The sequence below is a fragment of the Chanodichthys erythropterus genome, chromosome 11 (genome assembly GCF_024489055.1).
Source record: "Chanodichthys erythropterus isolate Z2021 chromosome 11, ASM2448905v1, whole genome shotgun sequence".
NCBI lineage: Eukaryota > Metazoa > Chordata > Actinopteri > Cypriniformes > Xenocyprididae > Chanodichthys > Chanodichthys erythropterus.
The window spans coordinates 1,855,682-1,869,210 of record NC_090231.1 but is presented as its reverse complement, the minus strand read 5'-3'; the positions used below and the strand labels follow the sequence as shown (position 1 = coordinate 1,869,210).

At 35.4% G+C, this 13,529-nt stretch overlaps 1 protein-coding gene across 2 annotated transcripts; it reads left to right on the top strand.

Moving 5' to 3' along the window:
- Positions 1–3,330: 3,330 nt before the first annotated feature.
- Positions 3,331–10,445, top strand: LOC137030296 (C-type mannose receptor 2-like). 2 transcript variants are annotated; one of them, XM_067400518.1, is made up of 4 exons: positions 3,331–3,367; positions 3,460–3,819; positions 9,490–9,828; positions 9,993–10,445. In XM_067400518.1, exons 1-4 carry the CDS (start codon positions 3,331–3,333, stop codon positions 10,352–10,354), a joined length of 1,098 nt encoding a protein of 365 aa, XP_067256619.1. In that variant the 3' UTR covers positions 10,355–10,445. The 2 variants fall into 2 exon arrangements, with proteins under 2 accessions (XP_067256619.1, XP_067256620.1); XM_067400519.1 differs by lacking the exon at positions 9,490–9,828.
- The last annotated feature ends 3,084 nt before the right edge of the window (positions 10,446–13,529 follow it).

Here is a 13,529-nt window from a genome sequence, read left to right as displayed (position 1 = left end):
CTGAGGCCAGAAATTCAGCCAGTGTGGCTTGAAGATAAATGCTACAACCCTTTTATAATATCTCTGTTTAACTATCTTGTACATAAGGTTACAGATAATTTAACCCTCACCCTTTACAAGGATCACAACAATAAGTCAACCTATAGACGATGCAATACTCTTTCAGTTTGTGTTTTTGCTGTCATGCAAGCTTTGTCAGATCATGTTTAAACAAATTCATCTCAACAATGGTGACACAAAACTCATTCAGATTCCCAGCATGCATTGCAGCACAAATAAATTATGCAGCTGAATTCTTTTCCTATTTATATATGAATATCTTTGATTGTCACTGTAGGTTTGTATGATGAGTGTTGATGTGTACGTGTGTCTCAGTGTTTACACCAGAGGTTGTGTCAGCAGCTGAATTTATTACTTTTTTTATGAGTAATTATTTAAGTCAGTCATGAAAGTACAAAAAAAGGGAGTCATTTAAACCACTTTAATACAGTCATTTGACTGCCATTAAAACATGTATTGATCGGACTTCTCAATCTCTCTTTCTGAAAACACCTGCAATTACTGAAAGAGAAATACACTAGTAAACGTCAAGAGCCCAACTAAAGCAAACACTCAAACAAATATATTTTCAACCAAACATCCACATCTAAAACTCTGTTAACTCTCAATAAGAACTTCTGTAGACGTCTGACAGAAATAAAGCCGATCAGGTGTGCGTTTCCCAAAAGCATGTTACGTTGTTACAAACATAGTTTCAGAGATCGTTATCTTGAGCAAAATAAGCAAGCTGACATTAAGTACAATGTATATCTTTAATTTCGAATATATACAAATGTCCTTTACATATTTTAGTTTGTCAAGAGATTTAAAGCACCATTTTTGAAGAGTGCACATGTGCGCATGTGCTCTAGTACGTCAGAACAAGCATTTGATTCAATCTGGAAATAAAGCAAAATTTATAGCAGAAAATCTGGCATTAATTCGATCTCAAAATTCATTTAACCCTCAATAGTACGCAATATGATATTAATGAGGAAAAAATGATTTGTGGTGTTTTTCCTGCTTAAAATTGGACCCTTTAACAATATCAATAAACATTTTCATAAATTCTTTATTTTTTATACGTTTGTTGCCTCGAGGCAACATTGTAATTATTACAAATTTAAACATTTGGCATTTTCATGTAGAAAAAAGAAATGTATGTGTTGAAAACATCAATTTCTTTAACTAGACACTTGAACAAACAAATTTATCCAGTTTTTATATTTAATAAAAAGTTTACATCCAGCTGTTGCTCTCAGGCAACATTGTACCATAGTGGAACACAAGTATTACCAAACCGTCATATTATTATGTTATTATATCAAGTTATCATATCCATCTTTATCCTCATCTCCATCTTCTCTCTCACCCTCACTCTCTCCATGATGGATTGTCACTATGATTTCATCTTTCTCATCACAGCATGACCTCTCATTAACTCCTCATCATCATCTTCATCAACTGCCAGGTCTACCTGTGTTTTATAGCTTTATGAAGTGCTATAGAAAATGTGCAGATCATATTATATGCAGATATAGTATGTGAATTACTATTCTTATAAGTGCATTACAAAATCATGTGAAAAAGCCAACATATTTAGATAATTCTCACTCTTTTCCTTACAAATATAATACATTTGTATTCAAACCTATTATGGCTGTATGGCCTTATGCGATTCCATTATGGTACAATGTTGCCCTGAGGCAACACACAGTTTTTTGTTATTTTCTCTAAAACATGTGATGATATATAATGTAAAGTTCTTGAAAATACTTCTTTACTTGCCAGTGAAGATGACTCATATTTTTTGTTGGTGATCAAATGGATACAAACAAGTGAAAAAAGCACTTTTCATTGGAGAAAACATGGAACCATGTGACGTGCACATGTGCTGAAACAGGACACAAAATGGACCCCTGTTGCTCATGTTTTGGTCTTTTTTGCACTTTTATTGATTAGTATTTGAGTTACTCTGTTGATCAATCAATTGGTGCCTTATTTTGTTAAAAACATACTAAAATAGACCATGTTGCCTGGAGGCAGCACCGTACCGTAGAAGTTATTACTCAGCACCTGCATGTCAGGTTTGTGACAATGTGGTTTCTGTTACCTTTCGGCACGCCCGTATACTCTGACCTGCAGTGACCCCTGTCTCCTCTTAACAACTCTCACTTCAACCCTTATGGACTTCGAAGGACGCAGCTCTGATTTGAGACACAGTTATAGTGTAACATTCCTGTAGCTGCAATAAAACTAATAGATGAATAAGACTGGATGAAATATGAAATATGACTTGAACAATAACTCTCACTGTTTCTCCTGTTTCACGTCAGAGATGTAAATACTGTCCATCCTGAACGTCTACATGTGATGTGGAGATAAGCAAATGAGTGATGAGGATGTGTTTACATGCAAATGTGTTCATATTTCATAAACAAAATGAAAATAAACAGTAAACAGCAGGAGTATGAAATGGAAAAAAAAAAAAAATGAATTAAAAATAAATAATAAATAAATAAATATGTTTTAATATCTGAGTTCCAGCCAAGCACAATCCAGTATTTAGAGGAAATAAGACTGAAACAGCAGCAGCAGAAGATGACGTTATTATTTCAGTGGGATAATGAGAGTCCAACAACCTTTACTAACATTATAAATGAACTTCAGGGGAATGAAAGCACAATATGAGCACTTTAATGTCTTTATCTCGTCTCTGTTGTGAATGTCTCCTCCTCAACACCAGGGGTCTCTGCTCTCAGAAGAGGGAAAAGAAGAAAGCCCATGAGAGCAGAAAAATGTTTCTCCATCTTTGTCACCAGCACCAGATAAAAAGTGGCCCAAAACAGAAACACAAACATACATGATATTTTATTAAGGTCCATATTCATATAGACTGACACTGACTGACACTGACGTCAAGATGCAAATAAAGGGAGAGAGTTGGACAAATACACAAATATAGAGGAAGTGAATATGATATAGGGGTTTTCAGAGAAATACACAAATGATGTGATGATGAATGAGGGATGAGAGCAGATATAATGATCACACTGTTTGAAGCTGCAGACAGAAACATCAGACTCAGGACAGAAACACACGACCTCTAAAGTAAGAACAACTCACATGTTCATTCTTCAAACACAACTAGACTTTGAGATGTTAATATTGTCTGAATGATTGTGAATTCATGCTGCTGTTCAGATACTGACTGAAACTGTCATATTTTACTCCAAAAAGAATCTGTGAATGTTTGATATCTGAGTTTTTCACTGTGTTTCTTCCTCAGAAATGGAGCAAACTCTATATTTCATTCTTCTTCTCATTGGTGAGTGTGTTTGTTGTTTTATTGATGGTTTATAGTTTCATCAGGTTTGACTCTGTTATGAAAAGCATTAAATCAAACCCTCTCTTTCACAGCTCTCTGCTCCGTATCTGAATGTGTTCAGCGTCAGTATCACTTTATAAACGTGAGGAAGAACTGGACTGAAGCTCAGAGATACTGCAGAGAGAATTACACAGATCTGGCCACCGTTGACAACATGAACGACATGAACGAGCTGAAGAAGAGTGTGAATGATGAAGGTGTTTGGATTGGGCTGGAGAAGACGAGTGTTGATAAATGGCAGTGGTCTTCAGGTGATCCTGTGCTCTATCTGAACTGGGGACCTGCACAACCAAATAACGGAGAAGAGAGGTGTGCTGTGATTATGAGTGGACAATGGCATGATTTCCCATGTAGTGACAGCCGGACATTCATCTGTAGTTCATCTAACAACAGTAAGTTCAGCTCCCTACAATGACAGCAAACATTATTTATACAAAGATACACCATATGTTGTACAAAATAGCAATGCAATACTAAATGTTTTTAATGTGGTCATAAAGAGACTGGAAATGTTTTCACAACTAAAGTCAATTTCAAAAACGTATAATATTGACGTATTCATAGCACTAAAACATAAAAATACTTACATATTAACAGCAATAAAACATAAATCATTTAAGTATCCAAGTGTGAATGTGTATAAATTCCCATTAATATTGAAATTGTGGCATTAATGTTTTAAATCTGTTGTATTCAATTGTCATATCAATGCATATTTTTAGTTGAATTTATTGAATGCAGTTTACTCATCCACTTAATATGAAAATAACATTTCTGTTCGTGACTTGTGCTGCAAACTCATTTTGTAGTATTACATAATGTTAAACAAGAGTCAAGTCAAATCACCTTTATTTATATAGCGCTTTTTACAATGCAGATTGTGTCAAAGCAGCTTTACAGTGATAACTGGTGTATATATATATATATATATATATATCCAGCTCAGTTCAGTTCGCATTCAATGGTGTCAATGCAGGCAGATCAAAACACAGTTGAATATCAAATGTCAAGACTTTAAACCTTAAAATAAATAAAATTTCTGTAATTGTTTAACCATTTTGTAATATGTAGTTTGTTTGCTGTGTGACACAGAAGGCATTTCCACCTATGCAGCGACTGACAATACAACCATAAGATACACCAAAACACAACATAAATTCACAAATCACATCAATTTTATTGCTGTACTGCAAATCTGTAGAATCCATATAAGGAATAATCGGGCCTGTTTATACCTGGTCACTTCATGCTTTTTGTCTGATCGGATAGCTTTCTGATTTATAAAAATGATTGCATTTACACTTGGCCACATAAATGTGTCTCCGCAAAACGGATATAAATCCGATCTTCAATTCCCGCGCTATATGCAGATTTCATAGAGTTCACGTCATCGAAAGCAACAAATATGAGCTATAATTTAAAAACCAAATGCCGCAGTAGGAGAGAATGTGGCCACAGCACTGATAAGATCATTTAGTCTCATTACTTTTAATGAAGATGATTGTGTTTTGACTTACTTTCAGTTGAATTTGTGGCAGTTTGCGCGTTGTGTTGATGAATAGATACTCAGCTGCTCATATGCGGCGATGCGTGCTGCATATCTGGCTATAACATGTTATTTAGCCTATAACACGCGCTCACATATTTATTTTTTAGTATTTTGGGGAGGAGTTAAATTTACATGTGGTTTCATCAACCAGATGCATTTAGACCTATTCAGTTTTGACTGGAATGCGTCCCAGATCGCCTCCTGAAGTGGTGTGAGCGATCGGGGGCGTATTCACAAAACATTTTATCTTACCACTAAGAGTTCTCCTAAATAGCAGTAAAAGTTCTTAGCTAAGAGTTTTCTCTTAAAACCTGTTCACAAAGCTGCTGAGACCAACTTTTACTAAGGAATCGACTGAAGTCTTAAGCTGAGAGTAAGGGCGGGGCTAACCTTGTTGCTATGGAGTAAACACACAGTGATTGGCTGATGGGGGAGGAGTCAGTGATTTAATCATAGAAATATTGTAGAATGAAGTGTCATATTCCCATATTAAAATAAAGGTTTTAAAATACAAATGTTGCACTATTCAAATAAATATGTTTTAATAAAAATGTATATATTCCAAAATATACATATATTACTCTATTCAATCATTTGTAAGTGTGAACTTTTGCCACAGGTAATCAGACAATATTTATTTATTTGTTAAAGATTTATTTTTGGCGTCTCATCATAGATTCAAATCTATAAATCAAAATATATTGCATTTATAAAGAAAAGGTTGAGCACCCAAGGCTCTGTCGCTATTGCCTCAATGGTGTTCAGTGTCTTTGGGTGGATTAGGACTGTTTGTGATTTGCTCTTAGTGACTCAGGAGTCCTCTTGACTACTTCTAACGTTTCACAGATTTAGGAGCTAGTTTTAGTGCTAAAATGCTGTGTGAAATTCTCTTAAAGCAAAACTTTAGGACTCCTAAAATTAGGACTGACACGCCCATTATTTTTAAGAGTTTCTCCTAAATCGGCAATTTAGGAGCTACTTTTAGCCTTAAGATGTTTTGTGAATACGGCCCCTGATCTCTCTAGATCTCTGCATCTTCACTTATTACACACCACTCTGACTTTGTTTCTTTCATACAAATCTTCTTAATGAGGCGTTGATGTCTTATCAAAATGTATAGATATCACCGTTACGGAGGTAAGCGCTTGCTTTAGTTGGGCTCCTGACCCTTGACAGTTTGACTTTATTTTTTCTCCAATTGTTGTAACTGTGTTTTTCTAAAGCATTTGTTACTACAAAAAATTGTGAGAAAATAAGCATTATCAGTTGGGTTTGGATGCTTAGTCATTGTTGTTGATTTGACCTTATTCACTGATCTTTGAATATTGTGTTTTCTTTTTATGTAGACATATGATAATGCATTAGATTCTGTCCTTCTTTGAAAGTTTTTATCCTTGTGCAAAAATTATTCAGACAGCATCATGTAGATTCACACAGACATCAAGATTGTGCGTATGATCCTCAACAATGGTGACAAAATTTTCAGATAAACAGATTAACTCTGAACATCACAAAACAAGCTACTAAAGTCACAAAAAAAAGATTTTTTTTAGTGTCACCATTGTTGAGGATCATACGCTGATTCATGATGTCTGTGTGAGTCTAAAAGACATTGTTCAAAACTCTGTATAAAATATTTTTAAAAAAATGGGTAGAAAAAATGTTGATGCAAAACTGACATTTAACACACTCATAGTTTAGACTCTGGAGAAGAGCAGTGAACCATCAACACTAAACAACCAAATTCATCTGATCAGACTTTCTCCTGCATCTTTTGCTGTAACAAAAACGGTTTGAAAGGTTAAAGCAGCCAAAGAAAATCTAACAATTAAATAGCAAAAATCAAGAGCCCATCTAAAGCAAACGCTCTCCTCTATAACGGTGACTTCAAACTTTGTTATTTTCTGTAAAACACACACACAGAAGGAGAAGTTCTTGTGCAAATTTGTCTAAAAGTGACGAAAATTGTGAAATTTTACAGAACATTTGGGACATAAAACATCCTCTTTTGGTAATGAAAGTGCTGCAGTTCAAGGTTCATTACATGATTTTAGGGGGACGTTCCAATTTGGTTTATTTTATGGTCACATAAGAACGTTACAAAGAGAACGTTTGGGCAGTTATCAGAACATTCTCAGAACGTCCTGAATGTTCCCTGAAGGTCCACCAAATAACATTCCCCAAACCTGTCACCTAGTAACGTTTCCAGAACGTTTAGAGATGGTCACGATGTGGAGTTCTTTTAAGGTTTGGGGAATGTTATTTGGTGGACCTTCAGGGAACATTCAGGACGTTCTGAGAATGTTTAGGGGACTATTACTATAGGACGTTCTGATAACTTCCCAAACGTCCTCATTGTAACGTTCTTATGTGACCATAAAATAAACCAAATTGGAACGTCCCCCTAAAATCATGTAATGAACCTTGAACTGCAGCACTTTCATTACCAAAAGAAGATGTTTTAGGAATGTCCCGAATGTTCTGTAAAGGTTCAGAAATTGTATCACCTTTTGAGAACTTTTAGGGAACGTTGCGTAAGGTCCTGAGAACGTTGCCTTCTACGTGGGTAAGAGCAAATCACAAACAGTCCTAATCCACCCAAAGACACTGAACACCATTGAGGCAATAGCGACAGAGCCTTAGGTGCTGAACCTTTTCTTCCTAAATGCAATACATTTTGATTTATAGACTTGAATCTACAATGAGACGCCAAAAAAAAAATCTTTAACAAATAAATAAGGATTGTCTGATTACCTGTGGCAGTGATTTTCATTAGTTCACACTTACACATGATCAAATAGAGTAAAAAAAACACACATACACACACACACACATATATATATATATATATATATATATATATATATATATATATATATATATATATATATTTATATATATATACTAGTTTAATTAGTGACACTTAGCCTATATTTTAAAACCTTTATGGCAACAATATGGCAACATTTTATTTTGAATAGGGCAACATTTGTATTTTTAAACCTTTATTTTAATAAGGAAACATGACACTTCATTCTACAATATTTCTGTGATTTAAGCTGCATTCACGTCACCTCGTATATCCCGGAATCTTGAAATGACAACACGTGACGTTATATTCGGAGCTGTTCACGTCCTTTTGGTCCTTGGACTGGGAATTATGCGTTTCCATGGCACCACTATCAACGCCTAAATCAATCTACAGCGGTCAGGTGGTACAGCGGCCACGTGGTACATCTGGGAGCTTTCAGAAAACTCCCAGCTTACAAGCTGTAATTACGAGCTCTACGAGGACGTGAACGCTTTTTACAAGCTCGAATCTTGTAACTACAGGAATTACGAGGCCGCGTGAACACACCTTAAATCACTGACTCCTCCCCCATCAGCCAATCACTGTGTGTATACTCCATAGCAACGAGGTCAACCCCGCCCTTACTCTTAGCTTAAGACTTCAAGTTTGTCTCAGCAGGTTTGTGAACAGGTTTTAAGAGAAAACTCTTAGCTAAGAACTTTTACTGCTATTTAGGAGAACTCTTAGTGGTAAGATAAAATGTTTTGTGAATACTGCCCCAGGTCTTTTCAGCAGCAGCGACCGTCACAGTCAAAGCTCGTGCTTGTTATGATTCAAATTTGAAAGTTGCACACTCGAGAAGCGTTCTGGCATGGTGTACGGCACTGATATCGAACGCTCATTGGTTCTCACCTGCTTCGTCACAGATTGTGATGTGTTTCAGTGAATTGGCATTTGAAATTAGTGCGCACCTTCATGGAGAGAAGCCGGATTCATATTTTCATGGATTAGTTAGTTAAATTCTGCTCTGTACTCTATAAAAAACTCTTGCGACTGCAACTCTTAATCATTTGAACTACTTTTGGTACCACTTTTGACATTTTCACAATAAATAAATTATTTTTATTAAGCTTGTTTGTCTTTTACTCTTTTATGTATAACAGTATAACGTTAGTTTTAAGAAATTGTTATAGGTAGGTTTAGGGGTATGTGTGGATTAGTGGCTCAAAATATATTTTTACTAAAATTGTCACATTTAAGTCCATTTTGTTTTATTCTTTTAACATTCTGTATAAAATGGGTATGTTGTGTAGGGTAGGTTTTAGGATGTCAACACAAACCCGTAAAAACGTCATTCTTAGATGAACTCACATTGTCCATTACAACGTAAACAATCACACTAGAAACAAGACAAACACTAACATTAATATTAATATTGCAACAATATTCATTTGTATATATTAATAGACTACAATCTAACATTATCAATGAACTTTTTACTGACATATAAAATGATCACAAATGATACTTAATGTTATATCAGCAAAATCATCATGAATATATTTAATATATCATCAGCTGTAGAAACAGTCTTTGAATGACACGTGTTTCTGATGTTTCCACTGCTGCTCTTATTCACATCAAACCATAAAGCAGCATAAGAATAATGAACAAACTGATTCATGAATCTGTTTCCATTTGTTTTTCTTAAAGCAAACACAGGACTCGTCTTTGTTGATCAGGGGAAGAATTGGAGAGAAGCTCAGAGTTACTGCAGACAGAATCACATTGATCTGGTCAGTGTGAGGAACCAGAATGAGAGTCAACAGCTTCAGAAGTTCATCAATGAGAGTCAGTTATTTGGATCATTGATCTGGATCGGTCTGTTCAGAGACTCATGGCAGTGGTCAGATCAGAGTAACTCCTCATTCAGATACTGGAATACTGGTGAACCTAATAATGTTGGAGGAAATGAAAACTGTACAGAGATTTATCTGAACGCTCAGGGACAATGGAATGACGTCTCTTGCAACACGTATTTTCCTTTTGTGTGTCATGAAGGTGAGCAGATCCTCTCAAACACACACAATCCATCCATCACCTCCAGATATCTTAAAGTTCACACTACATGTCTGACATGACAAATTCCTCCACAGTGTTTGTTCTGCATGTTGTTTTTGATCAGTCTCTCTCTAGTTTCTGCTTGTGGTTTGTTTTGTGTCCAGATAAACTGATTCTGATCAAACAGAATCTGACGTGGTCTGAAGCTCTGAGATACTGCAGACAGAATCATGTGGATCTGGTCTCTGTTCATTCAGAAGAGATTCAGCGTCGTGTGATGAATGTGGTTAAACAGGCGTCTACTGGGGCGGTGTGGTTGGGTTTACGTCACTCCCACATTTTGGGCATCTGGTACTGGGTGAGCGGAGACACCGTGTGCTATCAGAACTGGGCTCCAGGGAACGGCACAGGAGAGGACTGTGATTCTGCAGTGAGATCTGGAGCAGTTCAGTCTGGAGGACTTCAGCGCTGGATCAGCCGTCCTGAGACTGACCGACTCAACTTCATCTGCAGCAATTATGAGTGAATGGATACACACACATTTCATGTAAGATAACAAATGCTTGTGTGTTCACTTCCTTTAACTTCATTATATTCATCACTTGGTTGTAAAGTAATTTCACCCTCAGTAGGCAGTTGTATCTGAGGGTGATGGTTGCTTTCAAATCACTGTTTCATGAAGCTTTGAGAATCTTTTGTTGTGAATCATTCAGCACACGTATCAAACTGCTGATTTCAGTAAGTAAGGCTTTGTTGCTTTTCTGAAACATTTTAATGGTTTGCCACTATGATCTCTGTGAAGATTACCTTTTCAGTTTTCTTTATCACACTTTCATTGAAAAGCGTAAGCTTCAAATATGAGCGTAAGAAAACTTCTGCTGTTGCCTGAATCAATGGCTGTGCTCATAATATGTGACTGTTGTGATTTATGTGTCAAATGAAGCACAGAAACTTTGTCTAAAGACAGCAACCTCAGTTTACAGTCATTAATTGAGTATTGTGAAACACCGAAAAAAGGTGTCATGATATTCGGACGCAAAGGGGAGCGTGAAAGCCATACTCTATGTGTATGAGCAATACTTCAGAGTCTGATCACCTTATTTTATTACAGAACTCAAGAATACAATATAAACAACAGATCTCATTAAAGAGCACTAGAATTAGACAAAACTTACAATATTAATTACTGCTAAGGTCTATTTTGGAGAGATTAAATTAAATGTTTGGTAAACTTATTGTACGATAATAATCTTTTTTTTCATGCACTTGTTTTACAATGCAATCATCAGATCAAATTGAAGTTGTTTAGATAAAGGAATATTTCCAGCCCATAGATGATTATTGAAAAATATCTGGTTTGATTATCGTAAACGAGTCATGGCTTGAAGATAAAGGCAACAACCCTTTTATAATATCTCTATTTCACCATCTTGTACATAAGTTAAATGAACCCTCACCCTTTACAAAGATCTCAACAATACATCATCCAGTAGATGATGCGATACTCTTTCACTTTGTTGTGCTTTTGTTGTCAAACCAATTTTGTGCATCCAGTAATATGATTTCTGGGGGATTTTGTGTGGTTGTCCTGCTGTGTTATTTCTTTTAATATAAATAAATTTGCTTCCCTTTCTAAACATGTTTCAAAAGCTTTTATTTTTTTTTCAACTCCATAATTAATTAAATCAATGCCATTGAAACATTCATGAAAAAGACATAAACAAATCCAGCCAATGACACAACCTCTTGTGTATTAGTTGACACATTTATACAACATCACTCATCATACAAACCTCTACACTGCTGAAACTGAAACTCAACCCAAAGAAAAGCAAGGTCTTGCATATCACTAGCACAAGGCGGGAACTGGTGAAGCCTTTATTCACCACTGTTCAGAACACCTTGGAAATTTGTGACAGTAATAAAGTTTTGTGGGTCATTATTCAGAGTAATTTGAAATGGGATTGTCTAGTGGACCACATGTTGTCCTCGGCTAACAGAAAGCTTTTTGTCCTCTGTCGTTTAAAGAAATTTGGTGTCTCTGTTCCTGATTTGGTTACCATCTATGAAGGGTATGTGTGCTGAGTGCTGGAGTATGCAGTTCCAGTCTGACATAGTTCCTTGACCGCAGTTTAAGCCAAAAGACTGGAAAGTGTGCAGAAACGGGTCTGTATAGACTCGGTCAAAGGGTACCTGGGTATTCTGATGCTCTTGGCCACCTTGCACTGTGTACCCTTATGGAAAGACAAACTCAATTGTCTTTTTGCTAAAAGTTATAGAAGTCTAGTTTCAGAGACTGGCTACTTACAGATCGCCAGATGAGGAATTCAAATAAGTGGACAATTCCAAGATGCCGAAACGGAGAGATACCAGAGATCACCAATTCCTTATATGTGCAGACTTTTAAATGATTATAGAATACATTTTTGTATTATGTTTAGAATTTTTAATGATGCTGGATTTTATGAAATTATTCTTATAAAATGGGATGGTTTGATGGTTAGAGTTGTATTTAAAATATTGCATGCATTTCATTTTAGTTTGTAGATTTCTTTAGTGTTCTTTAGTGAACTTGTGAAAATGCTGAAAAGTTAATAAAACAAAACAAAAATAATGAAACAGTTGTTTAAATCATTTGACTGCCAGACATAAAACTGACATATTGATCTGTCTTCTCAGTCTCTCTATCAATGCAGAATCATTTTCTGAAAATACCTGCAATTGCTGAAAGAGAAATACACTTGCAAACGTCACAAGTCGAACTAAAGCAAACACTGATAATCGTGATGGTGACTTCAATCAAAACTTATTTTCAACCAAACATCAACATTTAAACCTCTGTTGATTATCAATACACTGTAAAAAATGATTTGTTGACCCAACTTGACTTAGTCAAGTCATCTTGTTGCTTTGACTTAATCAAGTTTAGCCAACATTAGGTGTTAAGTTCACTCAACTTATATGTAGTTGTTGAAATAACTTGCAGTAAATTGAGCCAACATACTATATCAATTAATGAGCATTTAGAATTTTTAGTTGAGTCAACTGAAAAACATATTGGTTGAACTTAATTTTTATGTTTTCCCAACCATGAACCAAGTCTAACTGACATAAAATAGTAATTTTTCCTTAACATTATAACTTAACTATTTGAGTTTACTGGACTTCATTGGTTTGTCAAGAAGTTCTGGATATCTATCTGGAACCACATACATTAAATCAACACAAATGCAAAATTGAAACTCTTTATTTAACATACGATGCATCCAAAAAACACAGACACAAAGAGTTCTCTTGCAAAGATATAAAAATGCTACACAAGAAAAACCCTCACATATACACAGCTCACACAAACATGTGCAAATTTCTCTATCAGACCCATCTTTAAGCAAAAATAGTACAAATAACTCTCCTTGTCATTATCAGATATTTTTCATTGCAGGTAAAAGTGTACATGAAGAATTCACAACAAGCTGTGTTAAAAAACTTCACATTAAACTGTTCAAAAACACGAGAAGGAAAGAGTAAGCAGGATAAGGTAACAAGAAAAGAGTCAGTTTGAAAAAATTCCAAGGATACCAATGTTACATCTAAAACAATGAGATCTAAAACAACAATGTTCTTAAACTTTAAAACAGTACAACAATTAAAGGGATAGTTCACCCCAAAATGAAAATTTGATGTTTATCTGCTTATCCCCA

Bases quoted from the DNA above. Each gene is read 5' to 3' on its own strand.
- LOC137030296 (XM_067400518.1), top strand. From the start codon at position 3,331: ATGGAGCAAACTCTATATTTCATTCTTCTTCTCATTG. The intron at 3,368-3,459 runs GTGAGTGTGTTT...TCTCTTTCACAG, and splicing joins TTTCATTCTTCTTCTCATTG to CTCTCTGCTCCGTATCTGAA. The intron at 3,820-9,489 runs GTAAGTTCAGCT...AAGCAAACACAG, and splicing joins CTGTAGTTCATCTAACAACA to GACTCGTCTTTGTTGATCAG.